The 23,918-nt window shown below is 39.4% G+C and overlaps 2 protein-coding genes across 5 annotated transcripts; one reads left to right on the top strand and one right to left on the bottom strand.

The window, feature by feature from the left end:
* Positions 1-1,207: 1,207 nt before the first annotated feature.
* On the top strand, positions 1,208-13,571 carry zgc:163098 (uncharacterized protein LOC100037380 homolog). 4 transcript variants are annotated; one of them, XM_044370588.1, is made up of 25 exons: positions 1,208-1,341; positions 1,737-1,776; positions 2,995-3,079; positions 3,361-3,472; positions 3,978-4,087; positions 4,264-4,331; positions 4,428-4,528; positions 4,838-4,902; positions 4,986-5,151; positions 5,270-5,469; positions 6,979-7,022; positions 8,284-8,388; positions 8,486-8,552; positions 8,682-8,851; positions 8,942-9,104; positions 9,190-9,269; positions 9,358-9,445; positions 9,545-9,673; positions 9,840-10,029; positions 10,271-10,351; positions 10,725-10,788; positions 10,884-11,034; positions 11,349-11,459; positions 12,358-12,536; positions 12,635-13,571. In XM_044370588.1, the coding sequence occupies exons 3-25, from the start codon at positions 3,002-3,004 to the stop codon at positions 12,753-12,755; spliced, it is 2,643 nt and encodes an 880-aa protein (XP_044226523.1). In that variant the 5' UTR covers positions 1,208-1,341; positions 1,737-1,776; positions 2,995-3,001; the 3' UTR covers positions 12,756-13,571. The 4 variants fall into 4 exon arrangements, with proteins under 4 accessions (XP_044226523.1, XP_044226521.1, XP_044226524.1 ...); XM_044370586.1 differs by having other exon boundaries at positions 1,208-1,363; XM_044370589.1 differs by lacking the exon at positions 1,737-1,776.
* Positions 13,140-23,474, bottom strand: wdr44 (WD repeat domain 44). Its single transcript, XM_044370585.1, has 20 exons — positions 22,946-23,474; positions 21,825-21,858; positions 20,608-20,691; positions 19,199-19,808; positions 18,420-18,559; positions 18,175-18,270; positions 17,936-18,072; positions 17,019-17,102; positions 16,801-16,907; positions 16,449-16,600; positions 16,199-16,337; positions 16,053-16,117; positions 15,784-15,900; positions 15,546-15,668; positions 15,247-15,438; positions 15,019-15,120; positions 14,817-14,932; positions 14,464-14,591; positions 14,221-14,355; positions 13,140-14,131 (listed from the first exon to the last, which is right to left on the bottom strand). Exons 1-20 carry the CDS (start codon positions 23,020-23,022, stop codon positions 14,043-14,045), a joined length of 2,727 nt encoding a protein of 908 aa, XP_044226520.1. The 5' UTR covers positions 23,023-23,474; the 3' UTR covers positions 13,140-14,042.
* Between the last annotated feature and the right edge of the window lie 444 nt (positions 23,475-23,918).

Here is a 23,918-nt window from a genome sequence, read left to right as displayed (position 1 = left end):
TGTATGAGTTTATTTCATCACTACAAAGCTTATGTTGAAAATATTTCCTGCATCATAGTTTTTAGGGCTGCAACTGATGATTATTTTCATTATTGATTTTTCTGTTGAATATTTTCTCAAATCAATTAGTTGTTTGGTCTATAAAATGTCAGAAAATTGTTAATATGTTGATTGCCGTTTCCCAAAGCCCAAGATGCAACAGTCCACACCCTAAATATATTCAGTTTACTATCACAGAGAACAAAAGACGCCAGAAAATATTCACATTCGTGAAGCTGGAACAAAAGAATTTGGGAATTTTTTCTTTAAAAAAAAGAGTTGGTGACAAATTTTCTGTCGATAGTTTTAATATTGTCATTTGTCACATTAATTGTTATTGTATCACATTAATAATATTAATATACTGCTAATAAGAATAAGAATAAGATGTGGGTAAAACAATAAAAGGTAATTAAGAACAGAGGATGGGTTACAGTAAGGGAGGGAGCTGCCAGGGTGCCAAGTTGTACAAATATGTTTGTACCTGTTTTTTGTTTGTTTGTTTGTTTGTTTGTTTTTTTAAATAGCTACCAAGTTGGCCTCTGTGATATGTCTTGGTAGAAAAGTCCATAATTTTGTGGCATAGTTTAAAAAAAGAATTATAAGGAGGTATTTTCCACTAGATTGTTTCTATCACCAGTCAAATGATTGATGATGAGGGCAATTTGAGGAACAAAAGCAACATTTAGGGCTCGTCTTTGGTTTGTTTTTTTGGAATTCCAGCTGCTTTTTCCCTGAAAGTCACTTCAGTCCACTCTGCACTTAAAATATGAACATTTCTAAGGGTGTAAGGACCTGAAAGAAGCTTCTGTATATAAGAGTCAAGCAGCCTACACACATGTTTTTCTGTCCACCACGAGACCTATTTAAACCTCAAAGGTCAACTGTAATAATAGCTGCGTTTAAGAAAACCATAGCCAAGTGACCACAACACACATGTGAATATAAGGGAGCACTAATTCAGCTATGACAGTATGAAGACTTTACGAGAGAAAAAGTCAAAATTTCCATGAAAGCGGATGTCTCCTTCATGAATATGTATGAGCCCATAGAGAGACAGACTCTGTACAGTATTGGACTATATAACAAATATAAATAACTGGCAAAAGGAGCATCAATAACAAACTGTAGAGGGCAGCAATTCGCTATTGTAGCGTCTAGTCTGCCGAATCCAACGTCGAAGAAGACGAAGAAGAAGAAGCTGCCCACTGAGCTCCAGTCGCATATATCGCTTCTGATGTTGTGATAGAAATCAGTTGTCGTCGCAACCAAAATGCTGAAGCAATAGCACTTACACACATTGTAAGTTACAGCTTTGGCTAAGGTACGAAGCTGTGTGCATGCAGTGTGGTTTAATGCTCTCCTGTGCGGCCAGTCGGTGCTTTGTTTGTGGCGTTGCAAAAGAAAACGTTAGCTAGCTGAGACTTGAATTCACTGTATGACAACCATAGTTAGCTATGTTAGTTAGCCTTTTGCATCTTTATGGGAGATTATCAGGATTATATTTGATGGAGAAATGTGTATTCAACAGCTAAAGGTTAATGCTGGGTTAGTTTACCAATAGACCGTCAGCTAAGCTAAACATTAATGTTAGCTAATGTTAGCAAAGTGAGGTGATAGTTGAGGTTAACAGCAGGCCCTTTAAACACTATCTGTGCTGGACAGGGACTAAAACTGTTTGTTTGTTACCTTTGCAGTGCAGGGAATTCAGGATACTCTCCAAGTGATATTATCAAGGTAAAAGCGCTGCATTATGTGTTGGAGCTCATCTGTTTGGCTGTTAGTTAGCTAACTTGAAGTTATTACCATCACCAGTTCAGCTCCATCTGTTTCAACAGTTTGCAGTGTATGCCAGCTATGAATAGTACTAGATTTTGCTTTGTGGTGTTCAAGTGTGAGTTTGGTTAGTCCCTAATGTTTTCACATTTTCAGACCAGATGCTTTCATTCATCCACATCTCGACAAACAACAAGGGAACTTTTGTGACAGTATTTCATAACATATGCTGGTGTTTTGGATCATCCAGTTATCTACCCAAACTGAGCTTGTGAGCTGATCTTTTGTGTTTCACACTGTCAGTTTGATTCTTTCACACATTGCCTGGATATACTGTATCATCTGGATGAAAATGGGATGCCATAAAGTGATGGAAATAAGTAGGGCTGCAACTAACGATTATTTTCTTCATCGATTAATCTGTCGATTAATTAGTTATTTGTTCTATTAAATGCCAGTCAATGGCGAAAATGTCGATCATTGTTTCCCAAAGCCCAAGGTGCAACCTAAAATGTCTTGTTTTGTCCTGACCACCAGTCCACAACCCAAAGATAATCAATTTACTGTCAAAGAAGACTAAAGAAACCAGAAAATATTCATATTTAAGAAGCTGGATCCACAGAATTTGGGCTTTTTTTTTCTTGAAAAAATGACTCAAAACAATTAATTTTCTGTTGATCGAGTAATCGACTAATTGTTGCAGCTCTACAAATAAGTAAAGATTGCTTTGTAGAAAACCCCTGTGACAGATGTGTGCTGTATTGCCTATGTATGGGCCCTGCCCTGTGCCTCAGAAGAGGAGGGAGGTGCCCTATTCTTTATTGTTCTCCCTCAACCCTGAAAGTGATGTACAGTTTGTGCACCCTACATAAAGGATGACTTTTTTTTAGACAAAGATGTAGAATATGAGTAACAGGATTACAGTAATTTGAACATCAAATTGGCAAAAAGGTTCAGTTTAAAGGTATGAGGGCAGCCATTGTAGGATTAGATCATATTGTGTTGATGGAATAATAATAAGGCTGTTTGAGGTAAAATAATGAAAAGGGGGGGATAATGTCATAGATTGAACAGTGATGTCACTGTCATTAATTTAAAAGATATTATTTAATTGTAAATTATATTCTAATTAAAATTTTGACATTTAACTTTCCTTCTCTTTTTTTTTTTTTTTTGCAGTTTGAGCATGGCAGACAGAAAGGGAAAACCTGTCACTCCAATCAAAACACTAACAAAAAAAGAACAAGAAGAGCTTAAGAAGAAGGTAAGAAGGTTTTGGATGTTCTACTTTTGGATATGATTTTAGCTATTTTTGGATTTGTTTAATAATTACATTGTAGTTAAAGAATCTAGCAGTCTAAGATGGACTATAAAACTGCACTTTGTAGAATGAGGATACATCATTTTCCAAATAAAGTATATGTTTGAAATAAATGCATAATAGTATTCACCAATCTCAAAATTTTTAATTTGATCAACAGTGAACAAAGCAAAGGGATAAAATATATACTGAACATGTGTATGTGTTTCTTCATGACTTTCCAGGAGGAAGAAAAAGCAGCAGAAGTTTTTGAAGAATTCTTGGCATCATTCGAGACGAGTGAGAAAAGCGGAGTGAAAACTTTTGTCCGTGGGGGTATCGTGAATGCAACTAAAGGTCAGCAGCTGAGACTTCATCTTTTGCACTCCCGTTTTTGGCATGGAATGTCTGGACAAAAAATTAATTATGAGTTGTCAGTTCCAATAATGTTAAGCTGAGTGACCTGGACGTGTTTGGAGATCTAAAAATAAGTATTAGGGAACATCAGGCTGGCTCAGCAGTGAAATAGTTCACCATCTTAATTTTTCAGCGGCCATATTGTTTGAATGGTTTAATAAAGTACGTCCACTCAGGGGATCCGTACTCAGCAGTCCTTTATTATCTCTTTAATATCTCTTCCAATACTGAATAGATCTTAAAATTAGTGTTACACAGAAAGACATCCCTGCCCTTTAAGTCTTAACTGCAAACACAGCAATAGAACTGAGACTCAACTAATTCATATCAGTTGCTCCTTGACCTGAGGCCAGTCTGTCTAAAATTACTATCACATGAATTATAGTTAGCATTCCTCATCAGTTGTTGGATTGTCAGTGTTAAGGGTTTGCTATACTTTTTGCAGAGGAGGAAGCAGCAGAGGTCAAGAAAAATAAGCTGTATCGACCCGCGTCAAAGTTTGTCCCCGTGTCCCAGCATGTCTCACCAGCATCGTCTGCTGAAAGCAAAAAGTCTGTAAGTTTGTACTATAATGTTTGTGTGATGGCAAAATTACTGAATTGAGTAAAAATGCAAACTTACCTTTTACACTTACTATAAAGTACCATCTTTAAATGTGCAAACTCTATGAATTACATGTACAGTCAGTCAGTTGTAAGAATAACTACAATGGAAGCCTGTTTGATTAACAGAGTTTTAAAAGAAAGACAGAAGAAAAGAAGAAGAGTAACCTCGAACTCTTCAAAGAGGAACTTAAGCTGTAAGTATTTTTTGCAAAAGTGCCTGATATCATGTTTAAATTCAAGCTCTTGATAACTTTTTTTTTTTTTTTTAATGTGTGAAAAAAAAAATGCAGAATACAAGAAGAGCGAGAGGAAAGACACAAAAGGAAGAAAAATGACCCTGTTGGAGGAGGAGGATATGGAGATGTGGACATACCATTATCAGGACGATCAAGTAAGAGTCCTTGTTCAACATCATCTGTTTTTTTACTGAAGGTTTGAATACAGTAAAATATTTGAATCATCAGCTGGACTACATCCTAATCCCTCATTAGGCCTAGTATTTACATTTTCCTTGTATGGAGAAGCCATAATTTAACACATTTAAATGAATGTTTCAGTGTTTATAGATACCTTTGGATAATTTAATGGTGATGAAGAGTTTAAAAGACAATCACTGCCCAGCCTTGCTCCTCAAGGCTTGAAAATTTTGCTAAACGGCTACTCTGAGTCATGCTGACCTCAATCCTGTTTCTTCCTACAGCATTATATGATGACTTAACAGTGCCAACCACCACTAACCTCTACATTAGCTGCATTAGCCCAAAGGTAATGTCGCACATTGACTTTGATTGGCTCAGCACTGCATAGATGTACATTTAGTCACTGTTCATTTTTTAATTATTTTTCAGATGAACGAGGAGTTGCTTTGCAAAGAGTTTGGTAAGTATGGTCCTCTGGCCAGTGTGAAGATAATGTGGCCCCGAACAGACGAGGAGCGCTGCCGGACTTCCAACAGAGCCTTTGTGGCTTTCATGACACGGAAAGACGCAGAGAGAGCCTTGGCAGCACTTGATGGTACAGTTGACTCTACAGGCTCCATTTACATGCTGCAGTAGCAGGTTTATCTAATAAATTGCTCTTATTATATGCTTCCATACTGACTGTGATTGTGGGATTGTGTTTTGTATCATAGGTAAAGTGATTATGGGGTTTGAAATGAAGCTGGGATGGGGTAAACCAGCTCGCATTCCACCTCAGCCTCTCTACACACCGGTGGGGGTGAGGGCCACACCGCCACCCCCATCTGGTCTGCCTTTCAATGCTCAGCCAAGGGATCGCTTCCGCAATGACTTCACCAAGCCGCTGGGCATGTCAAAGGGGGAGCTTGACAAGGTAACATTGCCTCTGTTCTCTGGAGTGTCTGCATGACCATTTTTTTGTATGCCTGTATATTTTAGTGACAAGTAATGGGTGTTGAGTGTTCTGGGCTGGTGAAGTTGGTGTACAAGAGCAAGAATTACAGTCAGTAAAAGAACCTTTAGAGAAAGTTTTCCATATACTCATATTTTTAGAAAAGTGCACAGTGGAATTTGGCCTTTTTGTTCAATCATTTCAAACTGCAGCAGGGTTGAGACTGATTCAGGAATTGTAATCAAGAATTAAAGGTACCTTGTGGAGTTTCTGACCTCTAGTAGTCCTGATGAAGTTTTGAATGGGTTCATACACGTGTACGTGGAGGACATGAAACAGTCCTGCCACACATAGATATACTGTATATACAAGTATATTGTGGGAAGAGGTCTATCCATTCTTACAGTTATCATAACTCACTGATTTGTCAATCAATCTGTTTTCCAGGAGGTTGCGTTGTGACGAAATACTAATAATAGACATTTATGTGTAGTATAGAATAATTTGTTGAAAAAAATGATGGTTTTCATACTAAAATACTTAATAAAATAAAATAATGCAAAGTAAAAGTAGGCTAATATTACTGCAATGAATTAAAATTGAGCCTATGTTTTGTAATTATTTTAGAAGTATTTCCTGTCTTCTTATAATAAGGCTACCACAGCCCAGATGTGATATCTAAGTATATACAGTACCAATCACAAGTTTGGACACACCTTCCCATTCCCTTGAATGAGAAAGTGTGTCCAAACTTTTGACTGTTACTGTGTATCTATGATTTCACACTATTCCACTGATCTACAGGTGGCTGTAATGTGCTAAGAAATGCAGCAGTGTGCCAGCAAAGGCAGTGAAGAAGAGGATAGCAAGCTAGTAAACACAGATGTAAACAATGCAGGGTTTAAAATTCTGAATTAAATCAAATAAAACTGTGCAAATGTTTTATGAGGAAGGAAATGCATTTGACACATTTGTCAGACCTCAACGACACACAATGCGTTTTGGTGAGTAAATAAATACACATAACTTTTGTTTGTTGACAGAAAACTCCACATGGCAGCTTTAATCCATGTTCTACAAGCAAAACTGTCATTTTTTCATCTGTCATTGTAAAAAAAAAAACTGAGAATCACTGATTATGTTGCATGTTTGTTCATTCACTTGATTCATCACGTTGTCTGTGTAGTGCCATATTACAGAATGAAGGAGTATGGCAAAGCACAAATTAAAGTAACAGAACAGTTTGTATTTAAAATGATAATGCACATTTTAATCTCTTCAATCTTTTAGATGAATTAGCTTCAGTAGTTTAGATGGTTTAGCATTTTAAGATCATTTGCTGGAGTAAGCTGTGTCACCCCTCCCTCCCCCCATTTCACTGACTATGAATGCTATCGTCGTTTTCTATGCTGTATGTATCCTGCAGTGTTTCATCTGTACAAATACTCACTTTTTTAATATTTTCACTATTTGATTTGACTTCACAAACAGACTCTGTCCGAAGCCGTAGTCAAAGTGGTTATCCCAACCGAAAGGTACACACACTCTTCTTACTACAACTGACCAGCTGTTATAACACAAGTGTTATAGGACGGAGGCTGTGGTGCACTGTTCTTGTGTCCATGCAGATAAGATATTCAGGCAGGAAGTCCCAGTCCTAAGAACTGTAACTGCATTAAAGAAATATGATAACCAAACATAAAAGCCAATGTAATGAATGTAAATGGTCTCTAATTTACATACAGTGAATGCAGTTACTATTACTATTGTAGATACATGTATTTTCTCCCTCCTGTTTGCTTACATACAGAATATTAATGCTGTTTCCGTCATAATATTAAGGCAGTGTGATTGTGAAAAGTGAATAGCAATACTTTGTATATTACTGTTAGAGCCATTGATTTATACCAACATCTTTGAACCCAGGGTTTCCCGTGGGTTGGCTGAGACACTGCAGACCGATACAGCTAGAAGGCAGATAGATGTAATGTTAACCCAAGCCAGATGATGTCAGAAGTAGTTCCTGGGGCTAGAGTAGTGAGGAATATAGAAATGTAACAGCAGTGGCAGATCTGACTCTTAATCAGTAACACTGCATGGAAATGTAGTTGAGAGAGGTTTCAGGCATGAAGCCCCAATTCACTGCAACTATAAATTCTGATTTAGTATACATGGATTATATATTGTTCCAATTATTGAATGAATTTGAACACATCTGAAGAAAATGTGTTACAATTGGTGGCTGTTATCACAAAAGTCTTTAAAAGCCTAAATAAAAACTGGCCTTTAAATTTGGTCAAATCTGTGAGTTCTGTAGTTTCAATCTTCTCAACAATCAAACAAGGTAAAATAGCCAAACTTACACTTTGGATTGGGGCTTTGCAACTGTTGAGTGCTCATGAATGGATTTTGCCTCTTGTTGCAGTGTGACTCCTTTTACCCCTTTCACATGCACAGTGAACCAGGAATATTTAAGTATGCTGTCACAGTGTCTGTCCCATGAATAAGGTGTTGTCCGCTATAGCCTGTCACCTTATTATGTTCAACAGTGAACGCTCAGACATGGAGTGACACTGTTACAGTAAACAGGCCAAGTCTCAGCCTTCATCTGGACCAGGGCCAACCTAACACAGTCAGCTGCATTCAGTCTAACAGTGAGTCTGCAGTTTGTACGGGCCACTAGTTCAGTGCAAAGAGGTATTAAGAGATCTCACACTGTAACTGACAGACAGAGAGAAGAGTGCATTTAGGGGTTTTGACACGAACGCTGGTCTGATATACTCTCTTTCCCTGCAGGAATTTATTATTCCTCATTCACAGAATGATAGAGTTTGTGGTGCGTGAAGGGCCAGTGTTTGAAGCCATAATAATGAACAAGGAAAAAAACAACCCCGATTACAGGTACGTACTGTATTGTTGTACCCGGTTGTGTGTTGGTCTCGCAAGTGACCTTGAAGGGTACATACTGTATTCATTTGCTCATTCTTTACTGTCTCAGGTTCCTTTTTGACAACAAAAGTCAAGATCACGTGTACTATCGCTGGAAACTATTTTCTATCCTCCAGGTATGTCTTTACTAAATGGGGAAGCACTGTTGAGGTCACACTGATTTAACTCTTTCACGAGAGATGAAAATGAAACAGTAGTGTACCTTATGTGATTTTCCATGCACTTGGCCTTCACCCCCACCACAGGGAGAGTCCTTGACGGAGTGGAGGACCACCGACTTTCGCATGTTCCGGGGAGGCTCCATATGGAGACCCCCTGTCCTAAACAACTACTCACAGAGAGGCGAAGAGAGGGCAGAAGTGGAGGAGGATGCTTCCCCTGAGGAGGAGGTGAAGAAAGGGCAGCTCAGAGCCGAGTAAGTTTGTCTAACATAGTGACATATATGTTTGTAACTTTATATGAATTAAACGAGGACCCCTGTTATTCTTCTGTAAACACCATTCAGGCACAGACAGAGACTGGAAACACTGCTTAAAGAGCTCACTCCAAGCAGAGAAGATATTGCCAACGCCATGCTGTTCTGTCTTGAGCGAGCAGATGCAGCAGAGGAAGTAGTGGCACACATCACTGAGTCTTTTTCCTTGCTACAGACGCCCCTGCAGAAGAAGGTAAGTCTTTATATTAATAAAGTTTCACACTATGTCTATGTAAAGCATTGAGTGATTCACTCACTTCATAATTCACTTCCTGTAGATTGCCAGATTGTACCTCGTGTCAGACATCCTACACAACTCGTGTGCCAAAGTAGCCGGTGCATCGTATTATCGTAAATAGTAAGACACCATCCCTCAATTCAGCTTGAACACTTTTACCATGTTTTATTTTTTCTCCATTTGAGTGTCTGTTTGTCTTTCTCCTCAGTTTTGAAACAAAGCTAACACAGATATTTGGAGATCTTAATGCAGCGCATAAAAACATACAAGCCAGGCTGCAGGCCGAGCAGTTTAAGGTAAACACGTCTTTCATCACCTCCTCACTCAAGGATATTTCCCATCCAAAAAATAGAGCAACAAAAAAATGTTTACATTTTCATGTCTTATCTCCTCAGCAAAAGGTCATGAGTTGTTTTAGAGCATGGGAGGACTGGGCCATATACCCGGAGCCTTATCTAATCCACCTTCAAAACATCTTCCTGGGTTTTGCCAAAGCAGGGGAGGAGTCAATAGAGGCAGCAGAGGCGAGCTGAATATATGTCATCTTATTACAGACATAATTCCCTTTTTTCCAGTGGCATTTTAACGAATTGGACACCTGTTTGTGTTAAAAATCATTTGAACATGAAGAAGTTGACGTTCAGGCATGCTACGACACTAACATATCTGCACTTGCCTGTCTTCTTGTAGGAAGTGTCCTCTGATATCGATGGTGCGCCAATGGACAGCTCACTTATAGATGGGTTACCTTTGGACAGAGCTTCTGCGGAGGATCTCGATGGCTGCCCCCTGGGTTGGGACCCTCTGGATGGAGTCCCTGTTGACGACATAGACGGTGTTCCTTTAGGAGCCGCCATTGACGACATTGACGGAATGCCCTGTGAGTCAAAGGGACATCTTTCAACCAGAAGTCTGCAGTTTCCTGTCCCCGTTAGCAGTGTCTCAGATCAATACTCTGATCTCCATGAGGATAGAACATCCAGATAAAGAATTGATAGAAGTTATCAACATCGTTAAATAGCAAACTTAAACCATAATTTGAAAAGTCAGTAAGATACAAGTGGTGTGACTCAGCATTTAATTGATGCCCTGACCCAGCTGTCTTTTTTTTCCCCCTTCAGTGGATGACAGCAACGTTCCTCTCTCCAGAGTGCCTTTGTCTAAGTGGGAGAAGACGGGTGATACTGCGACATTTCCTCAAGGTGACACAGCTTTAGAGCTCCAAATATTAGACATTCAGTTAACTATTTTGATAATCGATTAATCATTTTGAGTAATTTTTTTAAGAATAAATGCCCAAATTCTGATTCCAGCTTCTCAAATGTGAATATTTTAGGGTTTATGTAGACATCTATGACAGTAAACTAAATAACTTTGGGTTATGGACTTAAGGTTGAGGACGTCACCTTGGGTTTTTGGGAAACAGCCAGACATTTTTCACTGTTTTCAGGCATTTTATAGACCAAGTGATTAATTGAAAATAAAAAATTGTTGCAGCACTACACAGTTTACAATGCCTTCCTCATAACACTCTGCCACCTCTAATCTTGCTCATCTTTCTCCTTTCTCTCTCAGCCAAAACTGAGTCTAAGTGGGACACTGTGGTGGAGCCAGACAGTGAAGATGAAGTGAATGTAAGGTAAGGAATGTGAAAAGCATACCCAGTAGACATTAACTGTCAAATTGTATGAAAAGTCATAGAATTCATAGTTCTCTTCTCCCTCCTGGCGACAGTGTCAACTCACAGGATGGAGACGAGGACTCAGAGAGTGACAGCAGTGATGACTCCTGCAGTTCGTCCAAATACGACAGCGCAGATTTCCAGAGCTCCCTCAGAAGTTTTCAAATGTCAGAGAGCAAAAGGAAAAGGTTAAGAGAGCTGGAGGTACGTGCACATTTTTTTAAAAACATCTTTATGTGCGGTAGATTTTCTGAAAAGTGTTTGCTTTTACAAAAACTATGGTTAACTGGTTAACCCATCCATTTTTGAAATGTAATTTTGTGATTTTTAATTATTTTAAATCATGTTATCGCCAGGTCTTAAATAGAACAGTTAGAGCCACAAGTGTATTTGCATATCCCAATCACCATACACCAATTTAGATTTGACGCCAACTATGGCGTCAAATGTAAATTCCTATGGTAGCTTCAACCATTTGAAAACAAATATGCAAAACTTATCAGATGTCTCTGACACAGGTGAAGGTTATGAAGCTGCAAGATGAGCTGGAATCTGGAAAGAGGCAGAGGAAGTCTGGGATGAGTATACAACAACAGGTGGCACACTACAGGAACAAACTGTTACAGAAGGTGGGTTCTGCATGTTTTCTTTTACCCTGAGTTATTACAGCAGTTGTTATTCACAGTTTTCCCACTATGTATTCTGCAGTGAGGAGTCTCTAAAGCAAGAATGCAGCCACCACTGATCTGTAGGAGAAATATTTCTTTAATCACAAACTGTATGGGAGCAACATTTACAAAAGTGCTTCTCATTAGTACATCAAAATTAGTCTATGACAGTAGTCATTTGGCACAGTAAAAAAGCGAAACTGATGCAAAGCACCCTGAACCAGACCCAGCTGATATGCAGCTACAGAGTCACAGGGGTAGCAGTTTCAGACTGGCAGACTCCATCCAATCTGCGGCACCTACAGCAGCTGTGTGTGTGTTTGTATTTTACATTTTGAATATGCAAAATTGACGTTTTGTTAACCGAAGCACAGAGGACACAGGTGACACTGCTCCAGGTATCAGTGTGTTCTTTCCTCATTGTTAGTTTGGAGAATTTGGTCCAAAAAAAAAAAAAAAAACCCAGAGGTGTTTGTAGGTTAGAGGGGACACCTGCATGGTGCTAAAATAGTGGTTTCACTAAAATTAATTATCGTAGGATGCTGCATTTTTGACAGTAATATTTTTGGCCACACAGTGAAAACAGCATCTATCAAAAATAAAAAAAAACTTCAGCCCAAACACTCAGTAACAACACCTACGTTCTTTGCCTGTAGGTCCTAACATTGATATGTCTACACATGCAGCTCTGAAGTCCTGTTGTTGTTATTTTACTATTACTGTAGGTGGAACAGGTTGTGTAGAGCTGGTCTGACGATGAACAAATAGCTCCCTCTTGTGGAGAACCTGCAGGCTAATAAGCATGAACGAGCGGCGTATTGCATCTCAGTCCATTGGAATGTTTTATTGTCTACCACAGGAGTTTGAAAAAGATGAAGAAAAGAAAGAGAGATCAACATCGAAATCTAAAGACAGGTCAAAGGATGACAGAAAGGACAAAGAGAGGAGCAAAAGAAGTGAGGACGGGGAACGAAGACGAGGACAGAGTAGAGATTCTGATGAGCAGACGCGACAGTCGAGGAGCATCTCTCCTTTAAAGCAAGTGCCATGAGATGTTTTTGTAGTCTGCAAGTGTATTGATCCTGATTGTTATTCTCAAAGTCAATCTGTTGTCGTATGTTCTACCCATTCAACAGGACAAAGTCTCCCAAATGGTCCAAACGGTCCCGATCACCATCTCCAGACCGGAAGGCACGGAAGTCCAGGTCACGGTCACCGCATCGCTCTCACAAGAAGACAAAGAAGAGTAAACACTGACTCTCAACCCTGGATCTTGTCATCCATTACTGTGCTGCATTAGCCTGCAGCTGTCCATGGGTTACACAATGCACCTCTCTGTCCTACAGTGCTTTGTTTTCTTGGTCCCAACTTTAAGTATCCAGGCAGGATTCAGCACTCTTTTGTATGATAAAGTTTGAACACTGTAACTAATTATATATATTTTTGTTTTAATGTTTGTTTTTAAAATGATAACAGAAATGTTGCTGCAAAGCTCAGACACTAAATAAATCACTGTTGGTGATAAATGAGTTTGTTTCTCTCCAAGAGGTGGAGGACATGATCGGTAGGGCTAGGTATCAACATACTTTAACTGCTACTCTACTAAGTTGTTGTCAGATTTTTTTTCAAGGTTAAAGAAGGTTATAAACAAGCATTCATTTTTATTGAGGAAATTAATATAGCATCATTTGGTTCTGTTTACAAAAGCAGTAAGTATGCAATGTTACACAGTAAATTTACAGTCCTTTTATAGAATGAAATGTGCTTTCATTGATCAGAGAAATGTATCAAAAGTACTGAAGAGTCAGTATTGTTTCTGAAAGAAAAGTTAAGATACCCAGCCCTAATCATTAGTAACCGTATACAGATTTCCTGTACCGTCAGTTTGCTGTCATCAGCTGAAATGTTTCATATTTTAGAGGAAATCTTGAGAAGTTGAAGAATTTAGAAAATGAATCTAGATTTTATAGGCACAAATAATTGGTAAATGACATTTCAAATCACCTTGTTTTCCAGACAAATGGTTACATCTCTTAACACACAAGACACAATAAAATTTGTGACTTACAGTTAGGACAGTGTCTTGCACTTTTGAGGACTTAACTTCTGATATGTGGGAGCAAAAGAAACTAGTAAGGTGCTCATACTATTACAAGTAGCTTTCTAACTATATGAGTCTTGACCATACAGCTGTAAATTTACACAAATCCGAACAGTTTTAGTGTCCGCATACACTCGGCATTTCCGGTTCCTATGAATGCCAAGCCATTCACAGTCGCTTGGTATTAAAGATAAAAAATAGAAATATGACAGGGAATCACACCCTGTCTGCTTTGTACAGTCCATGTCTTCCATCTATTCCCTCATCTTCCATTTTAGGGTCCCTGTTCTCCCGAAAAAGCTGCAAACAGCTCTTTGTCTCAAAGCAATAACCATTAGGTAGTCAGGTGAGATTAGATGGCCCCTGACTGAATGTCCTTCATCTTTAGGACTGATGTCCGACAGACAGGCCTGAATGAGATGAGATGACAACCTCTGAGGTGCTCAGTACTTTTTTACGTTGATGAAAACCTTGATGGCTCCAGTGAAGTCAGCAGAGAGTAGAACCTCTGTGTGATCTGTCTTTAGGGCACCTGCAATGGACAATTCAATTGTTTAGCATTGAAATGACAGTTACTTGATGTTTCCATATTTATCCATGAATGAATTCAAACAAATGTACCTGAGGGTATTGTTTCAGAGTCTGTGGAGTCCAGGCTCTTGCACTCTGCTTCTGGTTTCTCTACCCCTGTCTCTTGTGGAACAATGAGGCCTGGGTGGGGCGCAAAAATGGCTGAGGTGACCACTGCATTGTGTGCTGAAAGATAAGGAGTGCTTTAGTGACAGTTAAATCAAGGGAAACAAATTAATTAGACAGGTAGTCAAGCTAAAATGCTGTTTGTCATTCAACACACAGCACAGTTACCTTTAATCCCTTCCCAGAAGTCATTGCGGTCCCGTCGTACAGATGTGAATTTACTCAAGTCGTGGTAAGTGCTCCAGATGTACACGTACTTATCCTCCGAGCCACTGACTATGAAGGAGTAGTCATGGCTGTAAGAAGATAGTTGCATGATTAATCTGTCTTTATGAGTGAAAGGTGTAGACTAAGTGCTTAATGGGGGCTGGGCAGTTTATGAGAGGCAGTCTAGAGGCAGCAAAAAGGCAATAACACTAACTTCTAAGTGCGGTTCATGGAGACAGGTTTATTACTCAGTGGTTACAAATGCTTCTAAAAAATGCTTAAGCCAAAACCTCATGAAAGGCAACCATCCTCACCTGAAGCTCGCCTTGATCTGGCTGCTGCTGTTGACGTAACCCTTGTATTTCATGGATAGAGACAAGTCCCTCAGGTCGTAAAGGCGGATACGGGAATCATTTGAGGTCACCAAAATCTATGGAAGGGAAAAAAGAGAGAATTTAGTCGCTGTCTGTCTGACTGACATGCCTAGTTGTATTTATAGTGTAGATCAGATGTTACCTTATTCTCTCCAGGTAAAGGTTCAATACCAGTGATTTTTCGTCCAACTTTGTTCCTGCCTCTGGTGGACCTCACGTGTATTTGGGTGTGGTATTTCAGACGCTGTAAAATGTAAGAAACAGAAAAACACCATCATTGAAATGACGTCTACAAAACTTTTACAGCAACCTGATAAAACAGAATGCGTTTAAGTCTATTATGTTCTCTAGTCCTTCATTTGAGTATTACCTCTGTGTCATAGAAGATGCATCGGCCATCATAGGTGCCAATTACTGCATATTTCCCATTTTGGCAGAAGTTGGCAGCAGTGATGAGGCGTGTTTGGCCGTCCACCTCGTTCCAAAGTGCCACCTTCTTGTCCGGAATGTTCCAGAGCCGTAGCTTTCCATCCAGAGAGCCGCTTAGAAAGTATCTGTCATCCTGGAAGACAAGAAACAAGAAATGTTACTATCAATACAGTCTGGGAGCCAAAATAAGTAGATGGATGATTTGCACCAAGAGAAGTAATGCAAGGTGACTCAACTTACTCTGGGATGGAAAGCGATGGCCGTGACAAAATCAATGTGCTGAAAGCAGCAGAGACACTCTCTCCTGGATATGTGCCATAATCTGACTGTTTTATCCATGGAAGAGGAGAGCAGGAAAAAGTTCTAGATTGACACAAAAATTGATTAAGTGAGACAACAGATAAAAACAGTGCTGAGAGCATTTAAAATGTGTGCAGAGGAAGGATAAAAGGATAAAGAGAGGGCAGTGAGACATCACCTTTGACCAGGACAAGTCCAACAGATCAGCTGTATGACCTTTGTACTTGCAGAAGGGGACTTGACGGAAAGGGGCATTCCTGTCCTCTGTATCTGGGTCCTCTGGAGCACAACTTGCCTACAATAAGAGTACATACAGTCTGTTAGGGAAAACACTTAGTATCAAGTCTATAAAATATACAGCATTCCAATACTTGCACTACTAACACTATTAAAAGCAACTGTGAAAGCAGACGACCCACCAATCAGAGCATTCTTAATTTCACTCACCGCAGCGTCAGTGTCAGATTTAGAGGAGCATAAACTTTCTTGAGACGGAGAAGGCGAAACTCGACCTGGAGAAGCCAGAGCAAAATGACTTAATTAAAATAATCAATCGTCACACAACAAAAGATCTGACACGCTGATGAGGTTACCTTCAGTGTTGTACTTTAATCTCATGTTATTGAAGTAGTCAAAGGCAGTCTTCAAGACCCAGATGCGAACCACATTATCCTGACCCGCGGTTGCCAGCAGCCTCCCACAGTGAGAGAACTTCATCGTCCAAACGGCCCCCTGAGGACAAGACACGCACACTCTCAACAGCATTCGTTGGTACGTCTTCTTTTAAACATTAACCAAAAGGAAATAAAACAAAACAAAACAAAAAAAAACAGATTCTCTTACCATGTGCTCTCCACTCAGGTCCTGCACAACCTTAATCTGATCAAAGTCAAAGGGACCCTTGAAGCTGTGTGCTGCCTTGAACTTGGCAGGCCTGGTGTAAGGCATCCCCTCATCATCACTTGATGATGGATCATCCTGATCTGTATGGAAAACTGGGCCCCACACAAAAAAAAGCACAACTGAGATTACAAAAAACTGAAAATTTCATAAACATTAGCTTTCACTTGGAAGGATGAAACATCTTACGCAAGTTGGATGTCTATAATAAATCTTATTAACTATGCTATCAGGAATTTCACCTTCTAATATATTTTAAGTAGTTTAAAAACTTAAAATTACTGTGTTCTTTTACCTTCATCACGTACACTTTTCACTTTGTTGACTGCCTTCTCTCCATATTCTTCAGCGAGATGTTTGGCCTTCTTCACAGACTTGCCCAGGAATTTTTTAAACTGCGTTCTGGTGAGTAATTAGGAACGATTAATTATTAGATTCTTTATAAGATCATGTGGTGTGAGGGGGAAGACACGCAGTTCCAGCGACAGTTTACAAGAAGTCAGGAATCCTTACGTTTTCTGTTTCAGTTTTCCTCCATCTGTGTCTGCAAGCGGAGTCTGAGACTTGTCATCATCATCTGACTGTGCAGCATCATTCCTGAGAGGAAAAAAATTAACAGATCAACTTCCCCTAGAAAATGTACCATTTGTTTTTACATGATTAGCCTTAAATAAGCACTTCACAGTGGCAAAATGTTTTATAGTGTGCAAACTCTCCAAAGAGAGGAACACTGCCAACAGTGTTCTTGCAGCCCACAGCAACAAGCCTCCTCCCTTTCCAGGAAAAGAGCTTTTTCTTGCCAGATGGAGTGGAAGCTCGAGTGTCTGATTGAGTATGTTTCTCTCTACCTTTGACTATCAGTTTTGTGCAGTATGTTGTAATCCCCTTATTTTGGGATTTTTACTGTGAACCAGGGCCCATTTCACAAAACTCGCAACATACAAGCTGCAATTTGCAACATGAGATATTTTTTTCTCCCATTAATTTTGATATTTCACTAATCAAAACAAATAATATACTCATGACCGATGCATGAGCATGCGAGAGCCCTGTAGAACTCACGGAAGCCATAATCTTTTATGAAACATGACGCTGCCACAATATGTGAGTAAGCAGTGCTCACAAAACAGGCCATTTCTCCAAAATGCTAATAGTCTCACTGACTGAAATGACTAACAGCTGCTCTTCTCTCTTTTTGTTCCTGCTGATCTGAGAACATGGTCAGTGGATGTGAAATTCAATTACTCTGACTTGGAGCTGACTTGTGTAGATTACTTTCATTTTCATCTAATTTTCACTGTGTGAGTCATATTCGGTATTGCAATTAACAGGTTTCTCAAAAAATGGCAAATGTATAGAACAGTGAGAAGATATATCGCCAATCACATTTAACAATATTGTTAATACAGAAAAACACATTTTGTGCTTACGTGATGTACTCCTTGGTCCTCCTCATGATGTGCAGAGTGAGGGGGTTAATCCCGGCAGGAAGTTTCTCTTCTGCCTGGATTAGAGGGATCTCTTCCCCAGTGTCCAGATTCTTAATCATTACACTGGCCAGGATTTCCTGTTTTATGATAACAGACAAGTGTGCATTTGGTGTATAGAGGGTGTAAGGAATGTGCAAGAGATTAGGTTATCGTTGGAGTCAAAAAATAGGGACTCTTACGTCATCTGTCAGTTCTCTACCAGAGTTGGAGCGTGGACGCTGAGGGCCTGGAGTTTGTCCTCCACTCTGAGATGAGGCCTGTTCGTCCTCATTCTCCTAAAAAAAAAAAAAAAAAAAAAAAAAAAAAACAAGCAATGATGCAAAATAAAAATGAATAGCACATTTAAGAACACTTCTAAACCATATGAAGTTTAATTTTTAAACAGCTTTGCATGAGCACCAAAAAGGTCTGCAGCCTCACTGACCTGTGCTGTCACCACCTTGTCCCCACTGGTGGCACTGGCCAGATCCAAGGAATGCTGCAGCTCTTTGGTTAGACTCCTCACTGTGCTGCTAGGAGACACGAGGCCTGAGGGCTCTAGAGCATCACCACTGACTGCAGACACTGGACAAACACAACACTTCATCTGAAAAAAAATCTCTCTGCTTTGTTTGTGTGCAGTGGTTTGACGTTGTTTCTTTCAAACACACATTTGTGGAAATTCCTACAGTTTACTGGTGGCATTGAGCACTTTAACCATTTTCCCTTGTTTTAGGGTTATTAAATCCGTCTATTTAATTAAAAGTTGTTTAATATAAGGGAAGTGAAATGACAGCATAATTTGCAAATACTTTTCTAGTAGTGATCAGGATCGTTCATCTCCCCTTACATCTGAGCAGTGAGTGTTGGGGTCGATGTGTGGCAGATATTTACTCTTAGCTGAGAAGAAGTCTTAGCCTGGGTTCTTTCTGTCCATAAACTATTTTTGTGGTTCAAATCATGCATCATTACCTGAAACACTATTCAAACTTAGTGTCACTCACTGTCGTTCTTGCCAAGCAAAACTTGGTGAATTATGCTCACAAAACAAGGACTTGGAAAAGGATATTTCTCTAAAGACTGTACTTTACAGCACTGTCAGATCCTTTAAAACAGTTACTAATGCAGTGATGTCTTCAAGGTCAAGCTCAACATTTCAAAACACTCTTCAGATCAATTGAACGTTTATCAACTTTAGTGCAAACTGTGTACTGTTTTTCCTACCTTCAAGTCCACTTGGCCTCAGACACTCCTGAGACTTCTTGGAAGGTAGACTCTGCCAGGACGGTGGAGGTGGTCTTGGTGGAGGACCTCCGCTGGGAGGGGGCGGTCGTGAGGGAGGAGGCTTCTTGGTGCTGGCTACAATGTCTGGTTCCACTGTGAATTGCCGTGGGGGTTTGGTAGGCCCAGATGAGTCTGAGTCAGTTGGCCTTTCTGTAAAAGGGACCTGGTCTAAGATGTCTGCAGGTCTCTGCTCCTGCTCCCCTTCTGTACCCACAAGTGCACCATCAGGCTGACCCTGTCTTATGGTGCTGGTGATATCCGGGGGCTGAACACGTTCTTGTGTTCCAACTGATGGCCCTGGGACATCGGTGGGTTCAGGGGCAGGTATAGAGCATGCTCCGTTTGCTGCTGCACTTTCCGGTTGTTCCTCTGGCCTCTCAACAAGCTGAGGTTCAACAGCTGGCGCTGCTAGCTCCACGGGAACTTCCTGAGCATTATTCTCTTCCTTTGGCTCCGGCTCCGCTCTTACATCAACATGAAGCTGATCTAACAGCTGAGCCACCTCACCAACATTTCCCTTTTGACTCTCCTCAATGATGCTATCAATGATCTATGAGGAAGAGAAAAGATCAGTAAGGTCATTTACAATGGAGTGACTACAATGCAAATCCCATGTCCAGCTTAACTACAACATAAACATGTTATTGTCTCCAGATGTACCTTGTCTTCCTTTGTTTTTACAGCAGTTAACACAGAACAAAAGCTCACAGTTAGAATGATACCTATGTAAAAAGCTGGGTGGTATATGGGATTACACTTGTAATTACACTTGTAATCCCATATACCACGTGTCATAATAACTGAACAAAATCTCCCAAGAATCAAACCAAAAAAATTAAGCTGAAAGTGAAAAATAAACTTGTAGCAAAAAAATGACCTCAAATGCAAAACGTAAGATGACAATATACAAGAATGAAATATTTGATTACAATATTCTCACTTTTCTGTCACTGACCGGGATTTCACTTTTGTGGTCACTTTTTTCCACTGCTTTTTCTGTGTTTGATTTTTCAGTTTCGCTGCTGAACAGTTTCAGTTCAGAATTTTTCAGTTTCAGTTCTGGCACAAAGGTCTCATGTGGGCAGGTGTTACATGATTCAATTATGACACAAATTTAACCTCATAGTGGTGCAGCAAAGGAAGCACTCTATGCAATTTCTAAAACATACTAAAATAGCTGTTGGCTCGATTTGGCCCCTCACATCTATAAGACCCACATTACATTTTTGCTTTTGCTTTTCTTATACAACATAAAAATATGAGAATATGATAAAAAAAATCTTTTTCTCTTTCCATTTTATCAGAGTCATCATGTGTGGGATACTGAGCAATAACAGAGAAAACCACACCTGTAGGGAATCATCTTGCTGAGTCTCAGATGTGGCCACTCCACAGCTCACATCTTGTGCAGCATTTACTGATCTCTGTGAAAGCTGTACCGAAAACAATAAAAAATACTGTTTACCTATAATAGATACACATAGGAAATTACAAAAGGCACATAACACTTAATTTATATCGAGGCAGGCAAGCAATAACCCTTGAAACACATGCAGACAGAGGGAAACCTATTTATAGAGCACCGGTACGCTTCTTTAAAATTGACATTTCACATTTGAGACACACTGCTTGCCATGAGAGTAAACTCTGTGACTGACTCTTAAGTAAATTCCAGGGTCTTAGCACTGAAATTATCTATGCATGAAGCACTGCTCCATGATGCAATTTCCTTTTGCAGCAAAACCAATGTTTTCAGCAAATTTTGAAGGGCTTGAGGCTAATGCTGGTCTGTCAGCAAGCAAGGTTTCACTGCTGGGTCCATTTAAATGTCAGTTCCAGTATTGTGTTAATGTTAAAGAGCAGTTCATATTTGCAATTTATCTCTCTCATGAGAAAATGTTATTTAAATTTCAGTTGTAGACGTCTGTGTGGGAAGCAAAGGCTGAGCAACAATGACAGACGATTAATTTCCATGTCATTTCCATATTCCTAGCTGTCAGGAAGGAAGCACAGGCTAACCACTGTTGGAATCTTGTCATCATAGTAAAGGGTTGAATATCTGCAGTCAGTGACTTATCAATTAACAGGCTATTTCAATGTTTTCACAAACTTTAAGGAGAACTACTATAAACACTGAAGTCACCTCTGGATGGTCAATAACACTTAATGTGAGATTACAGATTAAAGAACTGCATACTGTATTAGAAGAGGTGAGTTCAAAGGGCCATTGTTATCTGAATTTGGTGAAATACCCAGATTCATTATGGTCCAAGCCTTTTTTTAACTAGTAAAGAGCAAAGTACCAAAACTAAATAACAAATACTAACAAATGATGTAATCTATCTGCCAAACAAACAAGTAACAAACTACCTCATTAGATTCAATAAAAAAATCCAAAGGATTTAAACATAATACAATTTAATTTAAATCCCAAGCGATGTATTAAGTACCTCTACTTAATTTTCAAGCCCTGGTAACATTCAAACTCAAGTAGGAATAATCATTCTACAAGCAAGTCAGCAGATACTGCTTTGTTTCAACAGTGCCTGACTTTAGATAAACATACCTGAGGCGAAGGAATGAGAGACTTTGAGGGTGACCTAAAAAAACACAAAAGGACACAACTCAAAAATGTAATGAAAGTCAATGTCTAAAATATAACACCCTAGAACAAATTTAATTTTAAATCAAATGTACAATTATTTTAACTGTCCTCTTGGGCAGTTGTTCAGTGAGTGTTTAAAATGTTTTTTTTAATCCAAATGTGAAATACTGATTTTCAGACGTTATGTAATTACACAAAACTTTCAGATTGTGGTTGCTACCAAATGAAGTCTGAACGCAAGATACAGTCAACAATGGTCTTTGATTCTGTGTGCTTAATGTTGTTTCATATAACTTCAATCAATAATAAAGAAATGCAATTAAATCCTGCCAAAATGTCCACGAATGTCGTCCATTTACTAATATGATTTATACCATGCATGTTAAATAGAGTGAGTGTACTAAATGGATATTTGCAGAGTAGCCTCCACATTATATATATATATATATATACTCTCTAGTCGCCACTTGCCATAGTGAATGAGGGAAAATAACAAATCCACTAGGCAGTAACAGTTATTGGTGAAATTGTCTTTAATCAATCTATGATAGTAGTATTTCCTAACATTATTTTCAAAACATGGCGATGTTTGTTCCAGTTAGTCATTGTACCCACAATCCAAAACTCCAAGCTCCCATAATGACAGTCATTAAGATCATTTTGGTGTTACAACAAACAATATTATAGAATGGAAACTGCTGATTTGCATATTTGTTGCAGCTTTCAAAAGGAAACCTGTTCCTGCAAACAAACCTTATCCTACTGATCTCAGGAATAACATCATGTGACTTGTGTGGTAGGCTAGACCCTCCCTGTACTAACATTAAACAGCTAGAGAATCAAAGTATGACACTATACAACAACTTTAAAATGTTAAAATATACTAAATTGATTGGACAGTAATTAGCAGCTGATTCTAGACTTGTCTTTGAAGCAGCTCGCTGTCTGTAAGAATGAGCACTCTGCACATTTAGCTTTTTCTAAGTTGGCTAGATACTTAAAACTTATGGCTGAGGAGCAGAAAAGCGTGTTGCATTAGTCTCTAATATCTAACGTAATATTATAAACATGTGTTTCCTTACACTTTTGGAGATGGAGAAAAATTAACGTCCTCGGAAGCATCATAGAATTCCTCGGTGTCACTTGTATCTGACGCCATGCTAATGTTAATTTAGCTCGCTAGCTAGTCTAAGTTAGACGCCAGGCAGCTGTCTAAAAGCCTAACCCGCGAATGAGTTAGGTGTTAGACACATGCGTCCGTCTCTCTATTTCCTGCCTTTTCGATATTAGTGTTATAATCAAAAAAGGCTTGGCCCAGGCGTCGTCAAACAACCATTTTTCCTGTCACGCCATAACGTTACAGTAAGCTAAACCTACTGCTAGGCTAACAAACGTTATCTGGTCGTATGACTGGCCAACACTCACTGCTGCTAACTAGCTTTCTGCGCTCTTTTAAAGATGTCTGGCTCACAGAAAAGTATCTTCCATGAAAGTAGACACCAAAAAGCGCGTCTTTACAACGACAAACACTTGGTCAGCTGTCAGCCTAACGGAGTCAGCGAGCCGCGTCATAAACAAACCAGTAGAAAAATACATCTAAACGAGGTGAGTCAAAGGGCGGGGCACAGGAGCCTTCTTCTTCTACTACACTGCTCATGTTGTCACTTTACTGCCCTCTACTGGACTTATGTAAGAATGGCAGTCAAGAGAAAAACCAGGGATAGGCTGACATGTGTCATAGGATGCTGAGTTGGTAGAGACCAACCAGAGGTCTTTATAGAGATTGTTGGCCATCCCCCTGGCCTCCAGCAACAGCCATTAAACTGTTCTAAACTGGTTTTACTGGCCAGATCCCATAAGTGTGTTTCTGCACATGCAACCATTCCTCACCCTCAATGTAGATATTTTGCATGAAACCAGCTGCCTGACACCAACCCTGCAAACAAACACACTTCACTTCTCTGTTAAATACGTTATTTACAGATAGTGAATAAATAATAGTAATTTAAAACACACGTATTTGTTACTTCCATAAGTTTTGTCTGTAGAATACAT

The sequence above is a fragment of the Thunnus albacares genome, chromosome 13 (assembly GCF_914725855.1).
Source record: "Thunnus albacares chromosome 13, fThuAlb1.1, whole genome shotgun sequence".
Classification (NCBI taxonomy): domain Eukaryota; kingdom Metazoa; phylum Chordata; class Actinopteri; order Scombriformes; family Scombridae; genus Thunnus; species Thunnus albacares.
Note: the sequence above shows the minus strand (reverse complement) of the source record. Positions and strands in the feature narration are given on the sequence as shown.

Bases quoted from the DNA above. Each gene is read 5' to 3' on its own strand.
- zgc:163098 (XM_044370589.1), top strand. From the start codon at position 3,002: ATGGCAGACAGAAAGGGAAAACCTGTCACTCCAATCAAAACACTAACA. The intron at 3,473-3,977 runs GTCAGCAGCTGA...TACTTTTTGCAG, and splicing joins TATCGTGAATGCAACTAAAG to AGGAGGAAGCAGCAGAGGTC. The intron at 4,903-4,985 runs GTAATGTCGCAC...ATTATTTTTCAG, and splicing joins TTAGCTGCATTAGCCCAAAG to ATGAACGAGGAGTTGCTTTG.
- wdr44 (XM_044370585.1), bottom strand. From the start codon at position 23,022: ATGGCGTCAGATACAAGTGACACCGAGGAATTCTATGATGCTTCCGAG. The intron at 16,601-16,800 runs GTAAAAGAACAC...TGTGGGGCCCAG, and splicing joins GAAAAGTGTACGTGATGAAG to TTTTCCATACAGATCAGGAT. The intron at 15,439-15,545 runs GTAAGTTGAGTC...CTTGTCTTCCAG, and splicing joins CCATCGCTTTCCATCCCAGA to GATGACAGATACTTTCTAAG.